The sequence below is a fragment of the Natator depressus genome, chromosome 6, assembly GCF_965152275.1.
Source record: "Natator depressus isolate rNatDep1 chromosome 6, rNatDep2.hap1, whole genome shotgun sequence".
NCBI classification, from domain to species: domain Eukaryota; kingdom Metazoa; phylum Chordata; order Testudines; family Cheloniidae; genus Natator; species Natator depressus.
In genome coordinates, this window is record NC_134239.1 from 13,982,713 (window position 1) to 14,009,017 (window position 26,305).

Sequence of the window (26,305 nt, forward strand, 5' to 3'; positions counted from 1 at the left end):
CTATTTATTAGGGGGCACTGGCTCTCTGGGTGCAGGACATCTGGTACCAACCTATGGGGGCTCAGGCTGAGAATGGTGGGGGCTAGTAGGCAGCCCTCTGCAGCTGGCAGGCATGGAGTTCCCTGTTGTGATCACCCTAGATACCAGCTAGGGTGAATACACACACACGAGCTGGGGAAGAGATCCCTCCCCCACCTAGGGATTAGTGCCAGTGGGGTCCTGGCTCTCCAGCTGGCAGAGGCCCCAGGGACATTCCAGGCTGTGGTGGTAGGGATGAAGGGGTCATGCCCTAATGATAGCTAGGAGTGGAGAGACAGGTACTCCAGTAACAGCTGGGGAGGATGCAGCCCACCTGTGGGGCAGGAGAGGGGCCCCTCTAGCTCCGCCCTCTATGGCTCACCCTGCCTGTTGGATGATGCCTTCAGCAAGATCACACGTGAGAGAGACGTACCCAGGGTGGAGTTATTTGCATAGCTCATGAATATGCAACAGAGGGCGGAGCCGCCCTGCCCTTGTTTTGCTTCTCATGAATATGCCGCAGAGGGGTCGGGGCGGTGCTGACTCCGAGTGCGGCGCGGAGGCCGGTGAGGAGCTGCCGGGATCCGGGTAGGTAGGGGACGCCGGTGTCTGTGTTGAGAGTATCTGGAAGGAGGAGTGTGTGGTGTGACTGGGGGTCCCCAGGATGGGGTGTGCGTGGGGTTGAGGGTGAGAACAGGAGTGGGGTGTGTATGGGTGATTGGGGTCCCAGGTTGAGGGGTGGGTGTTTGTTGGCTGCAGGTGGTGGGAAAGGGGGTATGGGGTTTTGAGGCTTTGGAAGGGACAAGGCCCCAGGGACATGGGTAGGAGCAGGAAAGTCACAAACTTTCCCGAGTATAACAACTTGGGCGGTGGGGGGCATGGCAGCAGAGACGGGGTGATGGAGGGGAAGGGCAGGCTATGGATGCCAGGGTGGCCAGACACAGTGTGTCACTCAGCCCCATGTGTCACTGGGGGTCTCAGTACAGTGTCCCAGGGTGCCTCTCGCTAGCATCACTGGTCCTCAGCCAGGGCCGGCTCTAGGATTTTTGCTGCCCCAAGCAAAAAATTTTTTGGCCGCCCCTGCTTTTTTTTATGCCCCCCTCCCTGTCCCAGGCTCTGCCCCAACTCCGCCCCTTCCCAACCCTTTCCCCAAATCCCCGGCCCCGCCTCCTCTCCTGAGCGTGCCGCATTTCCCCCCCCCCCCGCCGCCATTGCCTCCTGCAGCTCCCCCCCCCCGCCCTAGCTCACCTCCGCTCCGCCCGCCTGCTCCCCTGAACACGCTGCCGCTCCGCTTCCCCCTCCCTCTCAGGCGAGGGAGAGGCAGCGCGTTCAGGGGAGCAGGCGGAGCGGAGGTGAGCGAGGGTGCGGGGGGAAATGCGGAAGTGCAGGAAGTAACGGGGGGGTAGAGGACCTTCTCCCTGCCCCAGCTCACCTCCGCTCCACCACCGCCGCCTCCCCCAAGCACGCCGCCACTCAGCTTCTCCACCCTCTCGCCCAGGCTTGCTGCGCCAAACAGCTGTTTCGCGTGCGGCAAGCCGGGGAGGGACGGGGAGAAGCGGAGCGGCAGCAGCGCGCTCAGGGGAGCAGGCGGAGGTGGAGCGGAGGCGAGCTGGGGCGGCAGGGGCACATTCCTGGGGTGGCATAGCCAGCGCCAGAATGCCACCCCTAGAAATGTGCCACCCCAAGCACCTGCTTGTTTTGCTGGTGCCTAGAGCTGGCCCTGGCCTCAGCCACACCCTGGGGCTGTTCCCAGCGCCCACTCTCTGGCCTCGGCCTGCCCTGGAGGATTCAACCTGTATCTCCTCCACAGCTCTTCCCATCGGTTGGCCATGCCCTCTGGGCCCTTGCCAGAGCCAGGCCCTGGACCAGCTCATAGAGTTGCCTGCAAAGGGTTGTGTGTCTGTGTCTCTGGGAGGACCCAGTCTGGTCAGACAGGGCTCACAGTGCCACCCTCAGCCACTTGGCCCCAGGTTTCTGTCAGGAGTGCACCCCCCCCCCCCAACCCTCCCATTTGAAGTCCAACCTGTGCTCTCATCAGCAACGCATTCTTTCCTGACCACCCCTCCCTGCATCCACCTCCTGCCTGCCTACAGCTGGACACGCCCTGCTGCCTCCACCCCTGCCTGGCCGTATTTGTCCAACATCTTGATCCCAGCCTCCCCACCCCAGCTGCTGAACACCTTCTCCTCACCAGCGCTCTCCATCTGCACGGCTCCCTGCCACCCTTCCTCTCCCTCCTGCAGCAGCCTGGGCTGGTTTCCCTCTGGCTACAACAGCTCACAGCCACTCTCCGCAAAGTAGCTAATAGGCTTCTCCTTCCTGCTGGAGGGGGAAGGTGAAGGCTCAGTTTTGCCTTTCACCCTCCTGGATCCGAGTGCCTGGTCAGCTGGGCTGGCCCCTAGCTCTGCAGGTGCCAGAGTCCCTGCGAGCAAGGGCTTGGTCCTGTCCATTGCACTGTGCTGATCCCTGGAGCCACACAGGGCTTGGCCCTCTTGCTCTTTTCACTTTGCCTCCCCAGGCGTGGGCCTGGTCTGTACCACAGTTAGGTCAACCTAACTCTGTCAGTGTCTACACTACAGTGGGGCTCCTGCCGATGTAAGTTCCCCACTACACTGACTTAATAAATCCACCTGTGGTGGAGGAGGAGTGCTTAGGGTGATGCAGTGTCTGTATAGATGCTGCGTTACTTAGGTTGCCCGTTGGCTATCAGCCCCAGATGTCAGCTGACAGCTGGAGTCTCCCTCCCCCTCTTCCCAGTGCTGACAGCCTGAGCTGTCAGTCGGGCATAGGGCACACAGCTGGAACTGCCCCCTGACCTGGGGCTCAATTTCACAGCAGGGAGCCAACCAGCAGTGAAACTGACATTTTTGTCAGTTTCACAGCTGCTATTATTTCACATTTTGTGAGCCCTGTGTGGCTGTCATTGCCCCACAATGAACCACTTCAGTTGGTGCAAGCGCTCCTGATGAGAATGTGCACCACTGGCAGAAGGAGAGCAGTGTGGACACCAACAGCTAATTTAATTGCTGTGTTGGCTGTAGGTCAACCTAACTGAAGTTGACCTAATTTTGTAGTGCAGACAAACCCTTGGTCTCCTGTGCACCACTGTTAGCTGTGACCATGACTAGCTGCATGTAGCTTTGGACTCCTTCCTGCTCACTCCCTCTGCCTGTCCTAAGATAGTTCCTGGCCTGGTTTGAACGTTTCCAATATGAACATGGAGGTGTCCCATGGGAAGACCCACGTCAGAGGCCTGGCACTCTTGGGTATTCCCTCCCCTGCTTCAGCTTACCCTCTGTCAGTAACCTTGGCCTCCTTCTGTCTGAACTGTCCTCTGTCCCCAGGCCTGGTCTCCACTTAAAATCTACACTAGAAACTTGCATCAGCACCGCTGTAGTGCTTGCAGTGAAGATGCTCTAAGCTGACGGGAGAGAGGTCAGTAGCTACGTTGGCAAGAGAAGATTTCCCGCCAACACAGCGCTCCCTAAACTGAGGGTTAGATTTTCCACACCCCTGAGTGACATAGTTATACCGAAGTAAGTGTGTAGTGTATGTAGATCTAGCTTTAGGCTGACACATTTTCTGCACTCCAAGGAGTGAATAATCCATGTGTAGTTGCGGCTAGGTGGATAGACGAATGCTTCTATCAGCCTAGCTACTGTCACTCAGGGAGGTGGTGTTGATACATGGATGGAAAACCTCTGTCCGCCGCTGTAGCGTGTGTCTACGCTACAGCATTACAGCAGCATAGCTATAGCACCTTAGCTGGTCTGCTGTAATGCCCATAGTGTAGACATGGCCGAAGTCTCCTTTGCTTGCTACTCTGCCCGTGGACTCTATCTTTATTGAGGCTCGTCCCGCAGGGATCTCCTCTCACCTTGATGATTTGTTTCCCTTCTCCATGTCCCAGTGTAGCCAGAAGCTGCCATCCACCTTCTTGCACCTATGCAGAACCCAAACCACGACTCCCGTGTCCTTGGACATCTTCTTTGGGTCCATGATTGGCTGTAGACACGGTCTACGTGGTTGGTCCTGTTCTCAACCCCCTCTGTGGAGCAACCTGGTCTTTTAGTAAGTATTTGATGACTGGCTCTTCAGTCTAGCAGAAAAAGGTCTAATGAGCCAAGGCTGAAGCTAGACAAATTCAGACTGGAAATAAGGTGGACATTTTTAACAGTAAGGGGAATTAACCATTGGACCAACTTACCAAGCCTTGTGATGGATTCTCTAGTACTGGCAAGATTTCAAACAAGAGGGGATGTTTTCCTAAAAGCTCTGCTCTAGTTGGTCAGGGAAGTCCTATGGCCCGTGTTACATACAGATGATCACTGTAGACCCTTCTAAGTTCTATGACTCTATCCCATGAACCCTATAGCCGGCTCTTGTATCCCTACTTGACCTCCTCCATGAGCCTTCTCCTGTGGTGGCCCCTGAGACTTGCCTTCCTCCCAGGACTCATCTGTAAGCAGCTTAATTCTCCCTGGGGCCTGAACCACTTTTAAATCCTCTTCCACTTGATTCCTCGCCTGTGGACCACCCGTGCTGTAATTGAATTGCTGTGTAAATGGTTCAGTTATCTGCAGAGCCCATGGGGGCCTGGCCTGAGCTGTGTGGTTGTCTGCAATGGTGTTGGGGGTATGTCACTTTTGGGGTGCAGGAGGATTCCCCAGGAGTGGGAGAGGCAGGTTGGGGGCACAGATCACCAGAGGAGTGTCCCTCCATGACCATCCTTGCCTCCCCCAGCCCCTGCCCACTGAACCACTCGCCCTGCAGCAGGCAGGAGAGCCAGAGATATTCAGATCCTGCCTCTGTGCAGTCTGGCTTGCCCAGGGATTGGCACAAGCTGGGATCTGTTATCCACTGAAGGGAGAGCACTGTGCAGGGTCTCAGAGCAGAGCTCAGGAGGTAAGGGAGGGGCGCTGACTGCTGGCAAATGGTGATAGCGCTAGGAATCCTCACTCAGCTGGAAGGTCTGCTGATGCCAGGGCCTGGTGCGGGAGGAAGGCAAGGGGCATGGGCAGGAGGCTGCAGCAGTGTTGGGAAGAAGCAGGAGAGGGTCAGGGGGCACAAGAGGAGTGGGCATGAGGAAGAGGGAGGAGTGGGAAGGGGGTATTGATATGGGGGGAGGCAGGGTGTGGAGAAGGGGGCTATGTGTGGATGGGACATGGGGGGGGTATTAGCATGGGGAGGCAGAGTGTGGGGGAGGCAGTGAGGAAATGTGTGTGTGGGGGTACTGGCACAGTGGAGGGAAGGCAGGGTGTGGGGAGGGGGTGTGGTGTGGATGGGCTATAAGGGGTATTGGCCCAGGGGGAGGTAGGATGTGGGGAGTATTGGCATAGGGAGGAGGCAGAGGGTGGATGCTATGTGGAGTGGGTTGGCACAGTAGGAGAAGGCAGGGTTTCGGGAGGGGGCATGGTGTGATGGGGGGTATTGGCAGGAGGGAAAGCAACTTCCGCATGCCTAGTCTTCCCTGATGCTTGTTCTGCCCCGCAGCCCCCGCCAATTCCCTCCTGCCCCGCCCTCCCAGCACCCCGCGATTCGTGCGCCGCCCTGTCTCTTAGAAGCCCGTGTGGGGTCGGCATGGGACCGCCACCCCTTCCTCTCCCTGCTCCGGCTCTGGCTCGCTGCGCAGATTCAGGCAGGAGCCGGCCGCCGCGGCGTAGCTGGGCCGCCTCGGATCCCAGCGCCGCGCCAGGAGGCTGGGAAATTGGGTGGGGGGGAAGTGGGGAGAGAAACCCGATGGCTTCCAGATGTGCCCGCCCCGCCCGACTTGGCTGGGGCAGCTGTGACGCCAGCTCCCCGGGGAGGGGCGGAGATCGGTTCCCACTGCGCCGGGATGGGGAGACTGTGACTGGGGGTGAGGGGCGGGTTAGGAGACGGAATGGGGGAAGCGGGTGGTGCTGGAGAAGAGGGGGGATAGGGCAGCAGGAGTGGTGGAGGGGAGGGGGAAGGGAGGCAGAAGAGAAGGGGAGTGGAGCGGAGCAGGAGTGGGCGGGGTAAGGGAGGCGGGGCTGGGGGGAGTGGGACGGGTTAGGGGGTGGGGCTGGGGGAGAGAAGAGGGGGAGTGAGGCAGGGGGAGTGGTGAAGGGCTGGGGGAAGTGGGGTAGGGCTGGGGGGAGAGGAGATGCGGAATGAGTCAGGAGGAGGGGTGAAGGGGAGGGGCTGGGGGAAGGGAGGCGGGGCTGGGGAGGGTGAGGAGAGGGGGAGTGGGGCAGGAGGAGGGGTGAAGGGGAGGGAGGCGGGGCTGGGGCTGGGGCTGGAAGGGGCGGGCTCGGAGTCAGGCCCTCGGAGCGAGCTGGTTTTTCTCGTCCCTGCAGCCTGAGTCACGGGAGCTTGTGCACCCCAGCCCGGCCTACGATGAGGCAGCTGCCGGGAAGGTGAGCCAGGCTCCCGGCGGCCGGCCCAGGAGAGTCCAGCTGGTGCTGAACCACGCTTGACCCAGAGGGGTGTGGGCACCGTGCGTGCGGGGGCGGGCAGAGAGTTGGGGGCCAGGTTGGCACCGGGAGTTGGCACTGTGTGGGTGGGGAGTCAGCGCTGTGAATGGGACAGGGCTTGGGGCGTTTGTGGGGGAGTGAGGGGTTGGAACTGTGTGCAGAGGGCTGGGTGGGGCAGGGGGACTGGCACTATGTACAGGGGCTTGGCATGTGTGGGGAGGGCTGGGGGTGTGGGCCGGGGGACTGGCACTGTGGAGGGTGTTGGCTCCATATGTGGTGGTAGGGGTGGGGAGTTGGTGCTGTGTATGGGGGTGCTGAGGGGAGGCAGGGATCTGGCACTGTAAGGACATGGGAGGTTGGAACTGCGTAGGGAGGAGCAGGGGGTTGGCACTGTGTGGGGGGTAGGAGTGGGAAGTTGGTGATGTGCATAGGGGGCTGAGGGGAGGCAGGGGTCTGTCACTGTGTGTGGGGGTGGGGGTTGGCATTGAATAAGGCGGGGTGGGTGTTTGGCACCATGTGTGGGGGTGGGGTGGGGAGTTGATACTGTGCATGGGGGCACTGAGGGGAGGCAAGGGTCTGGCACTGTGGGAGGAGTGCAGGGGTCGGCACTGTGGGGGGGGCAGGGTGGAAGTTGGGGTAGGGGACTTTGTTTGCCAGCTGTACATGGGGTGCAGAGCAGTGGAGGTTGAGGTGCAGCTGGGGCTGTGCAGTGAGATGTGGGACCTGTGGTGGAGGGGTGGTACAATGCCCTGCGTGGCTAGGGGGCATCCTCGGGAAGTGACAGCATGATGTGACCAGAGGGAGGCGGGGGCTGATGGGGGCCATGTGGGGCTTTCACAGGAGCAGCAAGGAGGGGGCTGCAGCTGGAGCTGAGGGGCATGCTGGAAAATCAGGCCATGGCTGGGAGCTGGGGTGGGGGTGGGGGTGGGGAGGACCGAATCTGACTGCTCCTTTCCCAGACAGCCCTGATCTACCATCTCTCGCCTAGGGGCTGACGCGTGCACCGAGTTCATCGAGCCTCAGCCCAGGTGCCACCATGGCCTCCCAGACACACCCCCTGCGTCCCCCACCTCCCTGCCCTACCTCCAATGGCAGCATGGGGGCCAGAGGTGGGCAGCCGGCAGGCAGCCCTGAGACAGGTACGTGCTGGTGGGTAAGGGAAGAGTAGAGGGGGGCTGGGATGGAGAATAACAGAGCTGGGGAGCAGCTCATTTGAGTGATGGGCACAGGGGAATGAGGAGCATCACGGAGTTCAGAAAATGCCTGGGGGTGTGGAGTGGGACACAGAACCTTTTCCCTCTGGGGCCATCAGCTCCGATCCTGCCCCAGGCTGACTCTGAGGATGGGAGGTGGGACACGGAACCTTTCCCCTCTGGGGACATCTGCTCCGATCCTGCCCCAGGCTGACTCTGGGGGTGGGAGGTGGGACACAGGGCCATGCTTTTCAGGGGTCCATCTGTGAGACAAATTTGAGTTCTCAGACTGTTGCAACCACCACAACCCCCCAGCACTGAGCATCTGTCAGCGCAGACCCTGGAGAGCCATGTCCACCCCGGAATGGCTAGTCTGCGGGGGTGGGGTTGCTTGGGCTGTCTGGGTTGCCCCTGCTGAGGGGCTGGCCAGGGCAGTGACTGCTCTGTGGCTGGGCTCTGAGAGAAGCTCTTTCTCTCCCCCTGCCCCAGGTGACACTCGCCTGAAGCCGCCAGTTGGGCCCAAACCCCGCATGCTGCCCAAACCGGCTGTACCTGCCAAGCCCTGCACCCCGCCACCGTCCCCTGGGTCGCGGCCTCCCCGCCTCGAGTTCCCCTCTGCCGAGAAGATCAACCTGCTGGCGGGTCCCAAGCCATACGGTGGCAGCAGCACCACCCTTAAACGCCTGTCTTTCGGCCTCAAGAGCCCCCCGGGGGAGACCTCCAATGGGAAGGGGGCACCGCCACCTGCAGCGAGAGCCCCACTCTGTCCCACGGGAGAGAGATCGCTTGCTCCTGTGACACTCCCTGATGAGGGGCCCCTAGGAGTCCTCAAGGGCACTGCCCCGTTCAAAGTGAAGCCGGTGCCAGTGGCGGCCAAGCGGGAGCGCTTCCCCGGCACCACAGTGGAAGAGATCTTGGCCAAGATGGAGCGCCCCTGCAAAGAGGGATCGGGCAGTCCTGACCCGGCCTGGGGCCCGCGCTCAATCTTCAGCCCTGATGGCAGCTCCCGCTTCGGGCCCAAAGGCTATGCCGCCTTTCGGAGACAGCCTAGTGCTGAGGGAGGGGAAGGTGATGCCATCGCCCCCCGCTTTGAGGCCTCCTGGGTATCTGGGCCCCCCGAAGCACAGGAGAGCAGAGCGTCCTGTGGGGACAAGCCGGTCGCTGGCAGGATGAAGAGGGAAGGAAGCCCGAGTCCCATTGGAGAACGCCCGCCAGAGCCCTCAGACGGAGAAGCAGAGAGACACCCTGGCTCAGCCTCCAGGGAAAGGTGAGGGGCTGATGTGCAGAGGTGGGGCATGCAGGACATTGTGGTTAAAAGCCTTGTCTGTTCTGTGCTGGGAGGGGTGTGTGTGGAGGAGGAGTGGGCAAGGTGTGCTGCACTACATTATGGGTAAGAATCTGGCAAAGGCGCTAGGATCTGGTGCCAGATCTTCCCCCCAGGGAAGCGGAGAGGAAGCCAGAAAGGGGATTGTTACATGATGCTTCCTGGATGTAGAGGAGAATCCTAGAGGCATCCAAACAGCTCTTTGACACCTGTATAAAATCAACCCTGTAGTTAGATGAGTGCAGCTCTGCATATGGACAAGAACTTAACACTTAATACAGAGTTAGCCTGTGGAACTCCTTGCCACAGGATGTGGCTGAGGTCACAAACTTGGCACGATTCCCAGAGGGAGTGGATATTAGATAATTGTAACATGTCCACGAGGCCTTGGTTTATTTTGAGTTGGTTAGGAATGCGGTTAAGCTAAACTGAAATAAGCTGCTCAGTAAGGGTCCACATGTCAGGACTGTGCGCTTGGTTTAATTAAACCAAGGTGAGTTGACAGTAGATGAGGCCTGGGAGATGTTCCCATTCCCTGAAAGCTGGCAGTCTGAGACACACAACATGGAGGTATGTGGCGAGAGTGCCGGGTAGGAAGGAACCCTGGAGAAATGTTTGGAAGAGGAGAGTGGACCTGGAGCATGATCCTGGTGCAGGGGACACTGGGTGGCTGGTGTGGGAGAGGATGGGAGAAGATCAGCTGTGGGCAGGTGGTGAGGTTCTGACTGGCCTCGGATGTGAGGGTGAGGGGCTCTTAGTAGAGAGGAGAAGGGGCCATCAATGGAGGTGGGAGTTGAATAGGATGCAACTGTGGAGTTAGAGAGGACAGGGTGGATCCTGGTGAAGATAATAGTATCGAGCTCTTCTGGAGAGCTTTAAATCCATAGATCTCAAAGCACTTTCCCAAGGAGGTCAGTATCATTATCCCCATTTTACACATGGGAAAACTGAGGCACAGGGAAGGGATATCCAAGGCACTCAGCAGCAGAACTGCAAATAGACCTCCCGAGTCCAGTGCCCTACCTGCTAAGCCATGCTGCCTCCATCCTGCTGACTAAAATATTCCTTGTTCTGGAGACTAACCCCCCATTTCTCCATGTTTTCTCTCTCTCAGTGGCTCCTCCCCGGCCAGCGCCAGCTGCAACGGGGACCAGTCCGGACGCAGAAAGCCGCCGTTCCCCCCTGGTGTGAGTTCTCGGCTCGCCCCCTCCAGCGTGGCGGCTGCTCTGCTCAGTGCTCTCCTTCCGGGCTCTCCTGTCTCCTCCTGGGCTCCCTCTCTCTGGGGTGCGTGTCTCCTCTCCCTCCTCTGCCAGCCCTAGGGCACCAGCTCCTGCAGCTCTCCCGGGAGGTGAGGCCATAGGAACTCAAGTGTCCTGCATGGCACCATGGGTCCCCCACTTGTTGAGTCCTTGGCACATGGAACCTCCCCCATGCATGGGAAGGGAGTGATCAAGAACCCAGGCATCCTGCATGGCACCATGGGTCCCTGGGCCTATTGAACCTCACCCAGGCATGGAAAGGGAGTGATCAAGAACCCAGGTGTACTGCATGGCACCATGGGTCCTCCACCCATAGGCTCCTAGGCCAATGCTGTTTTATCTCGCCCAGCCCTGGGGAGCGGGGTGGACACACGAGACCAGGCCAGCCAATATAATCAGGATCTCCTGAGGGGGGTGCTTCCCCCCGTGGCAGCAGCCCTGGGTGGTTGGCCCAGGGGACTGGGAACCCGGCGCTCACTCTCAGCCTGGATGCCTGCGCCCAGGAGGGAGCAGCCCTGACTCACCGTGTTGGGCTCGCTGACCTGGCAGGTATGCGGCAGGCGGGCGGTTCCCAGCCCCACTGGGCCCTTGGCCAAACTCCTAGGCAGGGAGGGTGGAGAGGGCCCCCCCCCCCCCGCCACTCCTCTCAGGATTCCTGGGAGATAGCCAGGAAGAGGATAACCATTAACTCCCTTTTCCTGGTGGGGGCGGAGTGGGGAACTGACACTGGGGCCCCCTTCCCTTCTCCCTGGTGGGGGAGGGGGCATCTGACCCTCCTGCCCTGGGGCTGGGGGTCTCCAAAGCCCTGAATGCCACTCTGCAGCCATATGGCTTGATTCCTCCTGCTTCCTTCTTTCTCCTCCTCCTCCTCTCTGCCTTCATCTCCCTGCCATGGGGCTCCTCGCAGTGGGGAAGGGGCGGGCACCCTAGATCATGGGAAGCTGCAGCTGAGGCTAAGCTAGGGAGCTGGGTGTGGGACAGGAGCCAGGCTGGAGGGGTCGCCTGAGCCCGAAGGGTGGGACAGAGCTAGGCAGCAGCACCCCCAAAGGAGATTGGGATCCAGCTGGGCTGAGTCACATGGGAAACATCTTAATACCTCCAGTGAGACACTCCCCATGGGGAAGGGACACTCTGGTGGGGACCCGGGCAGCGGAAGTCAGGGGGCATCCAAGGGTGATTCCTGGGTGGTGGAGGTCAGGGGCTGTCTGAGGGATAGGGGGAAGCCTCAGGCGGTGTGGGTTGGGGGGAAAGCAATGTGTGTGTGTGTGTGTGTGGGGGGGGTAGTCCTGGGGGTTGGGGGGCCATCCGGCAGGGGGAGCCCCAGATGCTGGGGGCCAGGGGGGGAGGAAGCCCTGGGAGCTGGAGGTTGGGAGCTGTCTAGGGGATGGGGCACAGCCCTGGGCACTGGTGGGGGGAAGCTCTTGGTGATGGGAGTCATGGACCATCCAGGGGATGTGGGGGAGCCCCGGGCGCTGGGGTGGGGGGAAGTACTGGGGGTCAGGGGCCATCTGGCAGATGAGGGGGGAAGCTCCAGGCGCTGGTGATGGAAGCTCTGGGCAGTGGTAGTTGGGAGCCATCTTGGGGGGAGCCCCATCGATCTGGGGGGGTGCATGGATAATGATCTCCCGTTCTTCTCACAGTTCTCCTCGGCCCGGACCTGTCCCATCCCCGTGGCTCCTGCTGAGCTCCCGCTCAGGGTGGCCCCTGGCAACTCTGCTGGCCTTGCCCTGGCCCCAGGGGCCCCCTACCTCCCTGCCGAGCATCCTGCCTCAGCCCTGGGGTCCCCTGCTGTGCCCGCCGAGCTCCCCGCCCTGGGCTCGCCCCCTGCCCACACTGAACTCCCAACCAGTGTTGGGCCCGGCTTCCCAGGCACCCCTGAGTCTCTGGCTAAGTTCCCCATAGGTCTAGTCCCGGCCCCTGATGCTCCAGCTGAGCCCTGCCACAGAATCTCCTGCTCCCTGGCGTCTCTGGAGGCTCCTGGTGAGGGGTCCCAACCCCCCTCCGGCCTCCCTGCAGGCATGGCACCAGGCACTCCGGATGCCCCCGCAGAGCTCCCCCGTAGCCCCCCTGCAGGGCGGGCCCTGGCCCCAGGCGTCCCTGCTGAGCTGCCCCGCAGAATCACTCACTCCCCAGGGGCCCCCAAAGCTCCTGTTTCATCCCCAGACACCCCCAATCTGTGTCCGAAGCTCCCCACCAGAGTCTCTTGGTCTCCGGGGTCCCCCGATGGACCCACTGAGTCCCCAATGTCCCCATACAGCCCCCCATCTCCTGAGCGGGGCTCCCCTTCACTCTCCAATGATGCGGAGCCATTCACAGGGCCTGCGCCAGCAGACAAGGACTTCCAGTGCCCACAGCTGGGGCTACAGCACTCCTCAGATGGGGTGGTGCAGCTGCCAGACAAGGGGCTAGGAATGGGAGTGCTGGGGGGCTCCCTGGCTGCCCTGCCCAGGGGAGGGCCCCCCCACCCTGGGCCACCCCTGGAGGGTAAGTCCAACTGGACCCTGTCACAGTCATTTGAGTGGGCGTTCCCATCCCGGGCCGTGGAGTGGGAGCCCCCCAGGTCCCCCGTTAGAGAGGCAGATGACTCCGGCCTCTCTGAGCAGGGGGACTCGGATGGGGAGGGCCTGGCCCCCAGCCCCAAAGGGTCTGAGGAAAGCAGCAGCTCTGAGGGGCAGAGGGCAAGGCAGCTCAGCGCTGCCCTGGATTGGCAGGACGCCGAGGCTGCAGGGAGTTCTGCCCGCCTGGATGGTGCCATGGGGGCCCCATGTGATCAGGGAGCGACTGAGGTGGGGGGCCTGGAGGCCACATGTCCTGGGGGCCCCGTCACACAAACGGAGGCAGCCGTGGCCGAGCTGAAGGGCCCTGCAGTGGTGGATGAGTTGGGCACTATCTGGGAGGAGCAAGGCAGGCCACTGCTAGGCGCCCCCCTGCGGCTGACCGAGCCGGAGCCAGACCAGGAGCAAGCCGCCCCAGTCCTGTTGTCTGACACTCCCCGGCCAGTTGGTGCTGACCGATGCCAGGAGGACGACTTGGCGTCAGTGGGGAGCTGCCAGGAGGGCCTGAGGCCAGGCAAGGCGGGTTCTGAGCCACATCCCAATGCACGCTGGCTGGATGAGCTGCTGGCATCGCCCCCGCCCAGCGCAGATGAGACCAAGAGAAAGGGCACGCCTGAGCCCAGGGACCCTGCAGGGCCAGAGGTAAAGGAGGGGTGACCGTCTGCGGGAGGGAAGGGGGGATCTCTTGGCACCAGTGGGGGTGGGATGGGGGGTGGGAGGAGGACTTCGTCTCCTCAGTGTGTGTCTCTCTCTCCCCAGGCCCAGCTGGAGGTGCTCTCCCCAGGGTGAGTGTGGGGGAGGGGTATCTCCCCAGGGTGAGTGTGGGGGGGTGTCTCACTGTGGGTAGAGCACCTCCTGCTGGATCTGGGGAATATGGGGGGGCATCTCCCGAGGGTATGTGGGTGGGGGGGCCATCTCCCCAGGCCCAGCAGGGGGCGCTCTCCCCAGGTAAATGTGGGGGAGGTGAAAGCCCCCTTCTCAGCCCATCCCTGCTGGGGTGAGGGGTGGGTGTTCTACGCTGAGCAAACTGGGCTCAGTTCTGCAGGGCTGGGCATTGGCCGCTGGCGGAGTGTGCAGAGCAGTCGGACAGGTTGGGCAGAGGCAGAGCGAAGCATGCTGGGGCGAGCTGGGACAGGGAGAGCCGTTGAAGGCAGCCATAGAGCTGGCCTCTCCTGGGCTATCCCTCTTGGGGTGCATGGGGTGGCCTGCCACAGCCATGGCTAGGGAGGCTGGCTGGATGTCTGTCCTGGAGCGACTCTTGGCTAACTTGGAGCTGCGGGATGAGGCTGGGCGTGCTCGGCACGTGAGTGAATGGAGCACCCCCTGTCCGGCTGTGAGTACAGATGGTGCTTCTGGCAGCATCTGGGTGGGGGGACCCAGGAGACCTTGTTCCTGTGGCCGCTCCGCTCCGCTGGGCTGGGTTGGGTGGGGAGTTCAGATTGGCTGGGGCTGCCCATTGAGATCTCGCTCCTCCCAAGTGCTGTGGCAGAAGGGCGGTCCCTGACAGCAAAGGGCATTGGGGCAGGATCAGAGGGGCTAGTGAACCGGAGACCTCAGGAAGGGTGAATGAATCTCCTGCCTGTCTTGCTGGGCGGAGGGGTGATGCTCAGGAGTGGAGGGTAACCCAGGACCCCAGTGCTGCAGCTGTGGGGGATGTGCCCCCAAGAGACAGATCCCCTGGAATCCTGCCTGCCTCGCATACAGCCTGGCCAGTTTGGGAGGGAGAGGCTGATCCTCTCATATCCCCCTCCCCCCAGACTCTTTCCTCTTTTAACCCTATTCTCCTCCCCCCCCCCCCCCAGGATCTCCTTGGTTGGTCGCGGAAGGATCTGTGCAGCGAGTTTGGCATCAGAGGGGCCCACCGGGCCGGTGAGTTTGGCTGGGCTAGCGAGACTGGCACAGGGAAGACAGAATGGCCCGGCAGTTACAGAGCTGGTGAGACAGAGCAGGATCGGGAGTTTGGCACCGGCACACGGGACTGGAGTGGCGTGTACAAAGAGACAGAGCTGCTGTGTGATTCCAACGTGGGACACCGAAACTGGCCTGACGCCTACGGCATCGGGGACAGCTGCCGGCAGGAAGGGGAGTTCAGCCCCGGCAAGCCAGACTGGAGCAGCCAATACAACATTGGTGGTGCTGACAGCTCGGATGGGGAGTTCAGTACCAGGAAACTGGACTGGACCAGCACCTACGGCATTGGGGACAACACCCAGCAGGACAAGAGGTTCAGTACCAGCAAACCAGACTGGACTCCTGAGTACAGTGTGGGTGATACAGCCCGGCAGGATAGAGAGTTTGGTACCAGCAGGCCAGACTCTACCCATGAGCCTGGTGTCGGTGATATTGACCAACAGGATAGAGAGTTTGGTATTCTCAAGCCAGATTGGACCCGTGAGCACGGTGTCGGTGATGCAGCCCAGCAGGCTAGAGAGTACGGTACCAGCAAGCCAGACTGGACCCATGAGCACGGTGTCGGTGATACAGACCAGCAGGCTAGAGAGTACGGTACCAGCAAGTCAGACTGGACCCGTGAGCACGGTGTCGGTGATACAGCTCAGCAGGATAGAGGGTTTGGCACCAGCAAGCCAGACTGGACCTACAATCGTGGTGGTGATACAAACCAGCCGGATAGAGAGTTTGGTACCAGCAAGCCAGACTGGATCAACATATACGGCCCGGATACTGACCAGCCGGATAGAGAGTTGGGTACCAGCAAGCCAGACTGGACCCACGAGCACGATGTCGGAGATACAGACCAACAGGATAGAGAGTTTGGTACCAGCAAGCTAGACTGGACCCGTGAATACAGTCTCAGTGATACGGACCATCAGGATAAGGAGTTTGGTGCTGGGAAGCCAGACTGGACCCATGAGTGCAGTGTCAAGACCAGTGGGCAGGGTAGAGAGTGGACCTGTGAATACGATGTTGGCAGTACTGCCCCGGAGGACAAGCCAGATTGGACAAGCAAGTTTGGTGATGATGCCCAGCAGGACAGAGCGTTCAGCCCTGACAAGCCAGCTTGGCTTGGTGAATATGGCATTCACCATACAGATCTGGAGAGTGCCTTTGGTTCTAGTGTTGGAGACCCCGACAGCTCAGCCCAAGAGCCTGGTGCCAGGAAGCCAGGGTGGAGCGGCACCGACTGGCAGGAGAGCAAGTTTCTCTTTGCTAGGAGGGATTGTGTCAGTGATTTCAGGATCGGAGCAGCTGAGCATGAAAGCCAGTACGGTGTCATTGGGACTGAGCGGGCAGGTGGCTTTGGCTTGAGTGCTTTGGATCCATCTGGCGCCATCGGGACCCTGGGCCCAGCAGAGCTTGGAGAGAGCCGGACTGACTGGGCTAGCCATACCAGGACTGTGGACCTGGATGAGCCCAGAGAGGCTGGTGTGGGACACTCTGACTGGGCCCAAGATCTAGGACTCCATGGCACAGGTCCCTCAGTTGGCCTGGGGGCAATCAGTCCTGAGGAGCCCAGCAGGGGATGGATGGACTGGACAAATGAACTGAGCGTGAGCAGCATGGATCCGTCCAGCAGTCTGGGGGTGGAGGGCTTCGTTACACCCAGAGAGCCTGGCGTGGGGCAGCCAGATGGGGCCAGCGACCTCGGCACGGGAGGCCCAGCCACAGCCCGTGGCTTCGAGAGCGTGGGCCCAGCAGAGGCCAGTGCGAGACAGACTGATTGGAGCCATGAGTTCGGCTCTGGGGACGAGGGGTCCGCTGAGACCGGGGAGGCTGGAGCAGGGCAGATGGACTGGGCCAGCGAGGTCAGGATTGGACGTGGGAAACAAACCAATGCCACAGCCATGACTGGCTTGGAGCTGCATGGAGACAGGTGAGGGCTGCACTGAGTGCATGAAGGTTGGGCTGAAGTGTAGGGTGATCCATCCCGGCCTTCACTGCTCATCAGAGCAGGTGGTGCCCCACCTAGGCTGGGTTCCGGTCTCAAAAAGCCACTGTTTTCAGTGGGGCAGAGGGGAAGGGGGGAGATCTCGTCCCAATCCCAGTGTGGGGCTGTTTAGACAGAGTACTCCCATTGTGGAGATCAGCACTGCTGCGCTTGCCTAAATGGCCAATGCCTGCTGCTGAGCTCATTGCTCTCAAACATTCTGCAGCAGTGAGTTCCACTGCTTAACACCTCCTCTCCTTGGGGACGCCTCCCGTGGACTGCCACCCAGCGTGGTCATGCGCCTCCTCGTGCTGGCTTGATCAGGGCAGCTGGGTTGCTTTCCGCCCACCACCTGTGGACCTCCTCCTTCCTCTCCTGTAACCCTCCTTGCTTCGGCGCCTTGGCTTTGAGTCAAAGAGCAGCTGTGACCACTTGAACATTCCCGTTTGCATCTTCGTCCCCTTTCTCGCTGGCTCAGCTGGCTTTGGCTTTGAGCTGCCCGTGGCCCTGCCAGGAGCTCTGTTCACCCACAGCCTGTTTAATTCAGGCCTGGAGGCAGCTGCCCAGGCAGGAGGCGCTAGCCCATCCTTATGTCTCAGGGCAGTTTTATGCTTCAGCGTAGGCAGGATGTCTGCCCAGAGAACCACTCCTCTGCCTGCTCTGGGCTCCAGCGCCCAGACATTTCCCTCCCATCTCTGTGCTGAAAGGAGTATGCCCACCTCTGTTCAGCCCCCTAAATCAAAGCCCAGCTCCCTTCCCGCTGAGCTCCCCCAGCCCGGTCTAGAAAACCCCTTTCTAGCTCGCCCTGAGAGTCGACCAGGGGTGGCCAGACGCAGGCCCCCTGGCCCAGGCGGGCAGGCTGTTCCTTACAACACACCTTAGATTGTGTCTGTTGAATTCCATCTGTCGCTGGGTTTCCTGGCCTCGGTGGGTGGCCTTGGCCATCCAGTAGCTTCGTCTCATTGGTGAATGTTGCTACCCATCTATTTTCTCCTCCCTTGTCCAGCGTGTAGTCTATGGTGCATCAGGCCCACGGGACTTTCTGCCACTAGCTTCGTTGTGCTAGGAGAACAGGCCGTCCATTCTTGCAGCGCTTCCTGTTTTCGAATCCGAGATAGCGCTTCCCCTCCTGCCTCTGCTCCCATACTCTTAGTAGCCTCCAGTGCAGGGTCTTTTGTCTAAGCCATTAGAGCCACTGAGCAAACTCACTAGCCCAACTGGAAGTGCCTTCAAGGGACCTTCTTCCCAGGTGCTCAGTGCTTTCTGAGAACTTGAGCCCCTTTTCAGCTGTCTGATTGCTCCCCCCCCCAAAAAAAGGAGCCCCCCCCAAAATAATTAACCACTGTGGAAATTGGAAGCCACTGTGGTTGGGGCAGTTCTCTGGCCTGTGTCATCTCCCGGATCCTAGTCACCTGAGCCTCATCAAATGACACATTCAGATTAGGAGGGAGGGCCACATTTTGAACAGATGGCCAAGGGAGGTAGTGGATTTTTCCATCCCTTGGTGTCTTCAGATGAAGCCTGGCTGCCCTCCTGGAAGACACATTGAGCCAAACACAAATTACTGAGCTCAGGATAAGGGTAACTGGCTGTGTTATGCAGAAGGTCGGGCTAGATGATTGATTGGTCTCTTCTGGCCTTAACGCCTATGGAACGGGAAAGTTCCAGAATTGTGGGGGAGGGTCCCTTGCCAAGAACCCTTCCCCCGACAGCTGTTGTGTGTACTTTGTGCTTTTCCCCACTGGGTGCTGTCTGAGGGCTGATCGCCAGCAGCAGCCTCTAGTCCCAGAGGAGAACACCAGCAGGTAGAGGGAGGAGAGCTTAGCCAAGGCGTTGGAGCAGAGTGGGGAGCTCTCGCTGTATGGGAGCTGTGCTGCTTTGGAGACATCTCATGTGCCGTGGCGCTCCCCTTAAAGCCTCATCAGCACCCCCTCCCCTCCCGTGTAGTAGCTGTTCCCAACCGGCCTCCTTTAGTTCACTGGCTTAGTTCTTCAGATTCCTTCCCAGCTCTCAGGCAATGTGTCCCTATCATGTTTCTCCACGGGGTCCGACAGCTTCACTTGGCCCGTATGGAGTATCCCGGGGTTGGGATCCACATTCCCTGTATGCTGCACAGCTGCACAACAGCCAATTTAGCACCACGCAGGCGCTCAAGGGACCTGCCCAGGGACCTTCTGCAGTCTGGGGGAGAGGCAGCCCTCCCCTGGCCCCAACCTAGTCCAGCCCCCAACCCGACCTGGACCTGTCATAGCTGGGGTGCCCCTCCCTGAACCCAACCCCGGCCCAGACCTGTGGAGGGGTACCTATCCTGCGTCCCAGCCCTGGAGCTGCCATGGTGGGGAGAGACGCCTCTCTCCCCCAGCCCTGGAGCTGCCATGGTGGGGGGGGAGAGAGAGAGCTGGGGCGAGTCCTGTCTCCCCGCCATAGCCCTGGAGCACCCTCCTGCACCCCAAATCCCTCATCCCCACCCGGAGCCTCCTTCCCCACCCCAGAGCCCGCATCCCCAGCCGGAGTCCTCACACCCCTGAACCCCGACCCTCTGCCCCAGCCCTGAGCCTCCTCCCAAACTCTGAACCCCTCAGCCCCACCCCCACCACATGAATTTTGTTATGTGCACCAATATGAAGGTGATGTGTCACACATCACCTCCATATCAGTGCAGATAACAAAATACATTCTGCACACGGATGGGAAAAATTAGAGGGAACACTGGTTGGGGTTTCCAGGTGGCTGTCCATGCTGGATGGAAATGTGCTGGCGTCCCACAACAGCTAAGTACCCCCTTCATGGCCTGGGAGCCTATGGGCTTCTGGCACATGGCTTTCCCCCTCCGGAGTCCCTGGAGCAGTCCTGGTTCCCCATTAGCTTCTGATACAGGGGATGCATCCACAGAAGGGTACCCTCCCCCCCGAACTCTCAGCAGTGTTCTGGTCTGCATGCTCTGCAGGAAGGCTCTGACACGTAAGAACTCAGGCTGCAGTTGGTGGTGGATGATGTAATTGGTTCTGGAGTAGCTGTCCAGTTGTCGGAGATCATGGGAACCAGCCAGCAGTCAGTTGTTGCATGGGGCTTGGAACTCAATGTCCTGGCTGCTGGCTAAGCTGGCTTTGCACCGCTTCCAGGGTTGTGGCGGGGCGCTGCCCAGGATCAGGGCCCTGCAGAACTAACAGCCGAGCCATGGCATCTAGGCACCGCCAAGAGCAGTGTGTTTCTGCCCCCCACCTTTGGGGTAGCTGAGGCTGGAGATGCACCACGTGTGTCCTTTATCCTGTGTCTGTGCATCCGTCACTCTGCCGGCCCTCCTCTCAGGCTGCCCATCAGTGTGCTGTCCAAGCGCCCTACTAACATGCTCCATTTGTCCTCCTTGGAACAGGGAGAGGACCTGGAGGAAGATCTTCCAAAACACAAAGAGAGCCACTGCCCTCAAAGCCCCAGTTGAGCTCCCCAGCATTCGGGGCCAGATGCTGGGAGTATCCAGTGTTTAAAAACTGCCTCTGCCCAACCTCTGGAGTGGGCTGATCAGCCCCAGACTCTGCATCCGCTGACTGGCCTCTGATAGCCTGTCAGGTTCCCATTCTCTTCTTCCCAAGCCCCAGACCCTGCTGAGTGAGAGTGGCAGCACTGGGCTCCTCCTCTCTGGCTGGCATGTTCCTTCCCTGATGCCAAGGATCTGCCGTGTGCTGGGGCCTGGCTCTGTTGTCCCACCTGTTGCTCTAGGCTGTGCACCCCTCCTGTGGCTCTCTGAAGGCCTCCGCCAGCTGCTCCCAGGCAGGACACCTTCCCGCCCTACCCTACCTAGGTTAAAGGAATCAGAATGTGTCTGGGTTCTATCCCCAGCTCTGCCATTGAACCCCCGGGCAAGTCGCCTCCCTGTCCCTTGCCTCAGTTTCCTCATGGGGATAATGATTTTGATCTTCTTGGAGGGAGTGTTTGGGCCCTAGAGTTAGTGCTACATTGGGGTGAGCTGCGCTCATTTCCTGGGCTAGCTCCTGGGCAGGTGCCCAGGCCAAGCTGCGAGGAGCCCCATCTGTTGTATGCCCCATAAGGCCAGGTGAGGGGACTGTAGATGTGGACTTCGCACGCAGCGAGGGGGGAGCAGAGGAAGCTTGGAGGGGTGTGGGGGAGGGGTCTGGAGCAGAGGACTCGGGCGTGGGAGGCTCCATGGACCAGGGAGAGCAGGGTCTCACTGTTCTCTCCCCCAGCAGTGGCCCCAGCAGCCCCCAGCTCTCCGGCCCGAGCCCCCTTCTGGAAGAGATGTTGGCCAAGGCAGTCGCCCAGCGCAAGAGCCCCAGAGAGGAGAGGGGGCTGCCTCCTGGTCCTGACGCCCACCCCCCTCCCTTGCCACAAGAGGAGGATGGCGGGCCCCGGCCCGAAGGGGATGGCGCACCCAGCCCATCGGACACCACGGACAGGGGCTGGCTGCCGATAGACGCGAGGAGGCTGAGCCAGCCAGGGCGCTGTGGGAGCCAGCCCTCCCCGCCAGGCGAGGACTTCGCCTTCCTGGAGGTGACCCTGGGGGATTTCCCAGCAGCCTCTGCTCCCTCCTGGGCCTGGTGCTGGTTGTGGTTGGGTACATGGGCCTCCCTCCCCCACCACTCATGTCCACATTGGGAGCCGGGGCTGTAGGGGGCAGGTGACCTCAATCCCCCACTTTTCCCTGCCCGATGGGGACACCAGGTGGTGACTGGCATGGGGGCAGGGTGGGCTGCCTTCAGAAGGGAACTCTCCCCATGCCCTCCCTGGTGACCCTCCAGCTGGGGGACCCCATGTCTGGGTTGAGAATCCCCCACCGCCATGCTGCGGGGGATCCTGACTGGAAATGTCCAGGGCTGGATGACTAACCCTTCATTGGCTTTAGTGAGTCACATAGGCTCTTGATCATGTACCAGGGCCCCCGAGGGAGCACATCCATCCATACCCACTTCCCTGTGGGTTGCCTCTGGGATTGGGTCCCTCTGAGGGGTTGACTGGGATTGCCCCTGCTGGAGTCCCAAGGCAGATGGGGCAGCCTGGCACCCCCGTGGGCTTTCCCCTTATGGCTCGGCATGGGTCCGCGGCTCTCCTGGATCGGTAGCCGTAGCAGCTGTGGGGTTGGTGGGCAGCATGGTGCTCCTGTGGGCTCTCCCCTCGCATCTGGGCACTGATCAGAATCTCCCCCCCGGGGCATGTATGGGACATGTACAGGACATGGAAGTTCTTGACAGCACCATCTACCGGAGCAGAGCCAACCTGGGCCGTAAGCGAGGTCACCGGGCGCCGGCCACGCGCACTGCAGGCACCCTGGCACTGTCTGAGGTGGAGGTGGCCGACTGGATGTTCCGGGACTCTACAGGTGGGACCTGGCGTGGGGCATGCTGTGGCTCGCTGGCCAGCCTGGCGTTGATCTGGCTTTCTGTTCAGTGGTGTGCCGTGATGTTGGCATGGTGTTTGTCTTGCATGCTCTTGGCGTGCTGTTAGCGTGTGTTCCTGTGTCGGAGGGGTGTTGGCGTGGCCGTGGTGGATGTTGCCATGTGGCATGATGGTTACGTGTGTTTCTGGGTGGCACATCATTGTGGGTGGGGGGTGTATTATGGGGCATGGTGTTGGTGCCCCACTCCCGGGTGGAGCGTGTGTGTTGGCATGTGAGCCCACATGGCACTGGCGCCAATGCACATGTGCTGCAGTGGCATTGGCGTGTGTCCCCATGCAGTGGCGGTGCTGACGTGTGGCCCCGAGTGGCCTGACACTGAACCTGTGTCTCCCCTCAGAGCCCAGAGCGACGCGCTGGGTGTCCTCAGATGAGGAGGCGGCAGAGGAGCCCCAGAGCCGGCGGACACGGCCCTCGCTGGCAGCCAAGGGGTTGAAGGTGCCACTCTTCCCAGGCCTGAACCCCTCAGCTCTCAAGGTAGTGCCTGCCAGGGCTCCCGGGCCGGAGGAGGGGTGGGAATGACCCGGGGTGCCCACCAGGGATGCAGCCAGTGCCCGTGGGATGTTGGCTGAGTAGGAGAGGGAGTGGGAAGGGGGTGTTGGAAATGGTCATGGGGGAGGAGGAGGGGTCTTGAGAGGAGAAGTGGGGCTGGGGGGTGAGGTGGGTGCTGGAGGAGGTTTTGGGTGGTGAGGTGCAGGATGGGAAGTGTGGGGGGAATAGGTTGGGCCAGCATGTCCCCTCGGCTCCTGGGGAGGAGGCAGGGGACTCTGCGCACTGCCCCTGCCCCAAGCGCCTACTCCACAGGTCCAATTAGCCAGAAACTGCGGCCAATGGGAGCTGCGCAGGCAGCACCGGCAGGCAGGGGCAGTGCACGGAGACCCCTGGTCCCCCTCCCAGGGGCTGCAGGGACGTACTGGCCACTTCTGGGAGTGGCGCAGGGGCAGGGCAGGCAGGGAGCCAGCCTTAGCCCTGCTGCTCTGCTTACCAGGAGCCGCCCGAGGTAAGTACAATCTGGCCGGAGCCCGTACCTCTCCCCGCCTCCTGCACCCCAACTCCCTGCCCCAGCCCTGAGCCCCCTCCAGCACCTAAGCTCCCTCCCAGAGCTTGCAGCCCGTCCCCCCTCTTGCACCCTAACCCCCTGCCCCAGGCTCAGACCAGAGCCCCCTCCCATACTCTGAACCCCTCCGCCTCAGCCCAGTGAAAGTGAGTGAGTGTGGGGGAGAGCGAGCGACGGAGGGAAGGGGGATGGAGTGAGCAGGGCTGGGTCTCGGGGTGGGGGCAAGGCCTCAGAGAAGGGGCAGGGCAGAGGGCAGGGCAAGAGTGTTTGGGTTTGTGTAATTAAACAGTTGGCAACCCTATTGGGGACAGTCAGGGGGATGTGCTGTTTGTGGGGTGGGGGTGGAGGGGTGATGTACAGACAGAGACAGGGCATCTGTGTGTCTGTCTGAGACACCTTCCCCGCCTCCTCTCCCCACAGGCCAAGCTGCGGGGCCGGAACCGCTCTGCAGAAGAGGGGGCCCAGCTGGGGGAGGCCAAGCCAACCCCTCCCAAGGAGCCCCACGTCCAGCGCTCCAAGTCCTGCAAGATTCCCGGCTTGGGGGGGAAACCCCTGGTGCTGCCCCCCAAGCCAGAGAAATTCTCAGGGTGAGTGTGTGGGGGGGTGTCTCTGGTGGGAGGTTGGGTTTGTGGGTTTCAGCAAGTGTCTATGCACCTAGGGGTGTTAATGGGAGTCTGCAGGTATTGGGGGGGTGCATAGACCCTGGGGGGTTGGGGCTGTGTAGATGTGATGCTGTCGGGGGGCGTAGACCCTGGTGGGTGAGGAAGTTCTATCCTTTTCCTGTCAGCTCTGCCATGGCCGCTGCCTCCTCCTCGCCCCCCAGGTCAGATGCCACCTCGCCCCACTGGCTGCAAGCGCTGAAGCTGAAAAAGAAGAAATCCTGACGGCCCCATTGAGGTGAGGGCCCCGTGTGCCTGCACCGAAAGCTGCGTCGCACTTCCACTGTGGCAGTTTGCACACGACATGCTGCACACCCAGCAGAGCTCTGTGCAAAGTCACGTCCGGCTGGTGTGATGCACGATCCCTCTTGCAAATGGGTGTGATGCCGCCAAGGGACACTTGGTCCAAACCCAGGGGTGTAACGCGTGTACAAGTGGGCTGTCAGGAAATCGGGCAGCCGGAGCCCAGACTGGGCTCTGGTACCTCAGATCTCAGACACATGGGTGCAGGGCGTGGTTTTTGGGGAAGGTCTTGGCCCCTGGCCCCCTGGGTGCTCCTATGGGAGATTTCCCTTTCCCGTCCCTGGGCAGAGCAGGTGGGGGCTGTGCTGACTCCAGGCAGGTCGGGCTGGTGGTATCCTTCACCCCTTGCTTCCTGAATTCCAGCCATAAGCCATGTGTGACTCAGGCTGGAGTGCAGCAAACTGGTGTGGCCAGCGGCTCTTAGGGTTCCTTGCACCACCTGGTGGACAATGTGGTGCTTGGCACCTAGTCCTTCCTCTGGGGCATGGCTCTGAGCCTGTCTGGGGAGGGCAGGAACCAAGCCGGTTGAAAGGGGAAATTCACACTGAACAGCAGGGGAACACTTCCTGACGGGGCAGATCCAACTGGGAATTGTCCCCCCTGCCAGAAGGGCCAGGAGCCCTATCGTTTCCCGACAGGGGGATGGATCTGGCCAGGGAATTCCTCCCCCTCCGCAAATATCCACGAATGGGTCTACCCAGGAAAACATCGTCCTGGTGACGAAGGGCTGGGAGCCCTGTTTGGCACTATACAGTTGCCTTTATGCCACTCAAACTTAGATCCTGCTGCAGAAACAGGCGTGGACTGCTTGGGCTAGGGAGAATCTCCCTTGACAGTGTGGAGCACATGACACAAGCTGCAGCTATCCAGGCTCCCTCCAGAGGGGCAGTGACGCTGCAGGGAGCCAGTCTCTCCTCTCTCTTCCAGGCCTTTCTCTCCTGCTGCTGGGGCTGGGACAGCTGACTCTCCAAAGAGGCTCGTCGGGGTGGAAGAGGGGACGGCGCAGTGATGGGAGACTCCCCCCCGCCCGCCCGCCCACCGTGCACAGCTGGCCCCCTGGGAGCACAGTTTGGGGGTGGAAGTGGGGGCAGAGGAGGCACATCTATGCACTTTGTATCACACTCGCTCTCTCCCCGAGCTGCCGGGTCCCTCTGTCCCCGTCTCTGCAAGCTGGCTGCTTCCTCCGCTCTGCCCTTTATACCATGTACCTGGTCTAAAGCTTCTATTATTTTGTAATTGGTGACAGGGCCCAGCCCTGACCCTTCCCCACTATGTCGGGGGCAGGGGGAGTCCTGGGGCTAAGGAGTTGGCTCACTCTCTGCTGCTATCCTACACTTTCCCAGCCAAGAGCAACAGATTACTTTTTCTATGCCACTTGACGAAACAATAAATGATTTTGGGTAACGGTGGGGGCAGCTGCGGTCTTGGGCGTGTCCCTGTTACGTCGTATCCCTTTGACCTCCTGGACCTTGCTCACTAGGCCATGCTCGGCCAGCAGGGGGCAGAGGATAGCGCCCTGCAGAGTGCCTTCTGGAGGACTGGCACAAGGGGAACCCAGCCCTGACACCCTGAGCTCCTTGGATTGCTTGTTCCCCCAAGCCTCACGGAATTCATCTCCGCTGGGCTGCTGGGGGCTGTTGGGTTGGGGGGTGCAGGCCATTCTTGTGGGCTCTGGCTCTGGGCCAAGCTGCTGGTGGAGTCCAGCCCTGGCGGTGGAGCTGGGCTGCAGAATCTGAGCCCTGTCGGGTGGCTGCTTAGCTCGGGAGCTCTGGCTCTGTAATGCTGAGTGGCTGAGGCAATCTGGCAGTGACCCCTTGCCTGCCCCAGATCCTGTCCCCTGCCTCAGGGCCCAGAACTTTTCCTTTCCTCTTCTGCCTTCTCCCCCGGTCCCCACTCCCCTTCTTCCTTGGGAAAGGGTCTGAATCCATCACAGGCTAGAGACTCAGCTGCAGTAAATCAGCTTCATTGACCCCGGTGTAGCCATGGCCCATTGACCCCAGCTGGGCCCTGGCCCTGGAAATACAGTTTCTCTCTAAGGCTAGGTGAGCTGACTGTGGTCAGGAATATCCACCCTGTTGCTGCTCTGCACTCAGGGACAGGTGTGGCCTACGCTAAGGGAAAACTCGGCCATGTAATTCACCCCCAGAGCAGCTTTTGGATAGGTTGTGAGTTGAAGCCTTAGTGCAGGTGTGGCTCAGGTGCTCTTACTG

The 26,305-nt window shown here is 60.8% G+C and overlaps 1 protein-coding gene across 7 annotated transcripts; it reads left to right on the forward strand.

Annotated features, from left to right (window-relative positions):
* On the forward strand, positions 1-25,497 carry TNKS1BP1 (tankyrase 1 binding protein 1). Of its 7 annotated transcripts, none has more exons than XM_074954536.1 (13): positions 517-606; positions 3,929-4,089; positions 7,441-7,591; positions 8,135-8,912; positions 10,084-10,156; positions 11,869-13,425; positions 14,586-16,615; positions 20,872-21,175; positions 21,854-22,001; positions 22,417-22,553; positions 23,554-23,720; positions 23,921-24,030; positions 25,023-25,497. In XM_074954536.1, the coding sequence occupies exons 3-12, from the start codon at positions 7,489-7,491 to the stop codon at positions 24,015-24,017; spliced, it is 5,394 nt and encodes a 1,797-aa protein (XP_074810637.1). In that variant the 5' UTR covers positions 517-606; positions 3,929-4,089; positions 7,441-7,488; the 3' UTR covers positions 24,018-24,030; positions 25,023-25,497. The 7 variants fall into 7 exon arrangements, with proteins under 7 accessions (XP_074810640.1, XP_074810637.1, XP_074810636.1 ...); XM_074954535.1 differs by lacking the exon at positions 517-606 and adding an exon at positions 3,239-3,554; XM_074954539.1 differs by lacking the exon at positions 3,929-4,089 and having other exon boundaries at positions 1-606.
* Positions 25,498-26,305: the final 808 nt, after the last annotated feature.

Excerpts from the sequence above, each read along its gene's own strand:
- TNKS1BP1 (XM_074954539.1), top strand. The coding sequence starts at position 7,489 with ATGGCCTCCCAGACACACCCCCTGCGTCCCCCACCTCCCTGCCCTACC. Across the intron at positions 7,592-8,134 it reads GGCAGGCAGCCCTGAGACAG|GTGACACTCGCCTGAAGCCG; the intron begins GTACGTGCTGGT and ends CCCCTGCCCCAG. Across the intron at positions 8,913-10,083 it reads GGCTCAGCCTCCAGGGAAAG|TGGCTCCTCCCCGGCCAGCG; the intron begins GTGAGGGGCTGA and ends TCTCTCTCTCAG.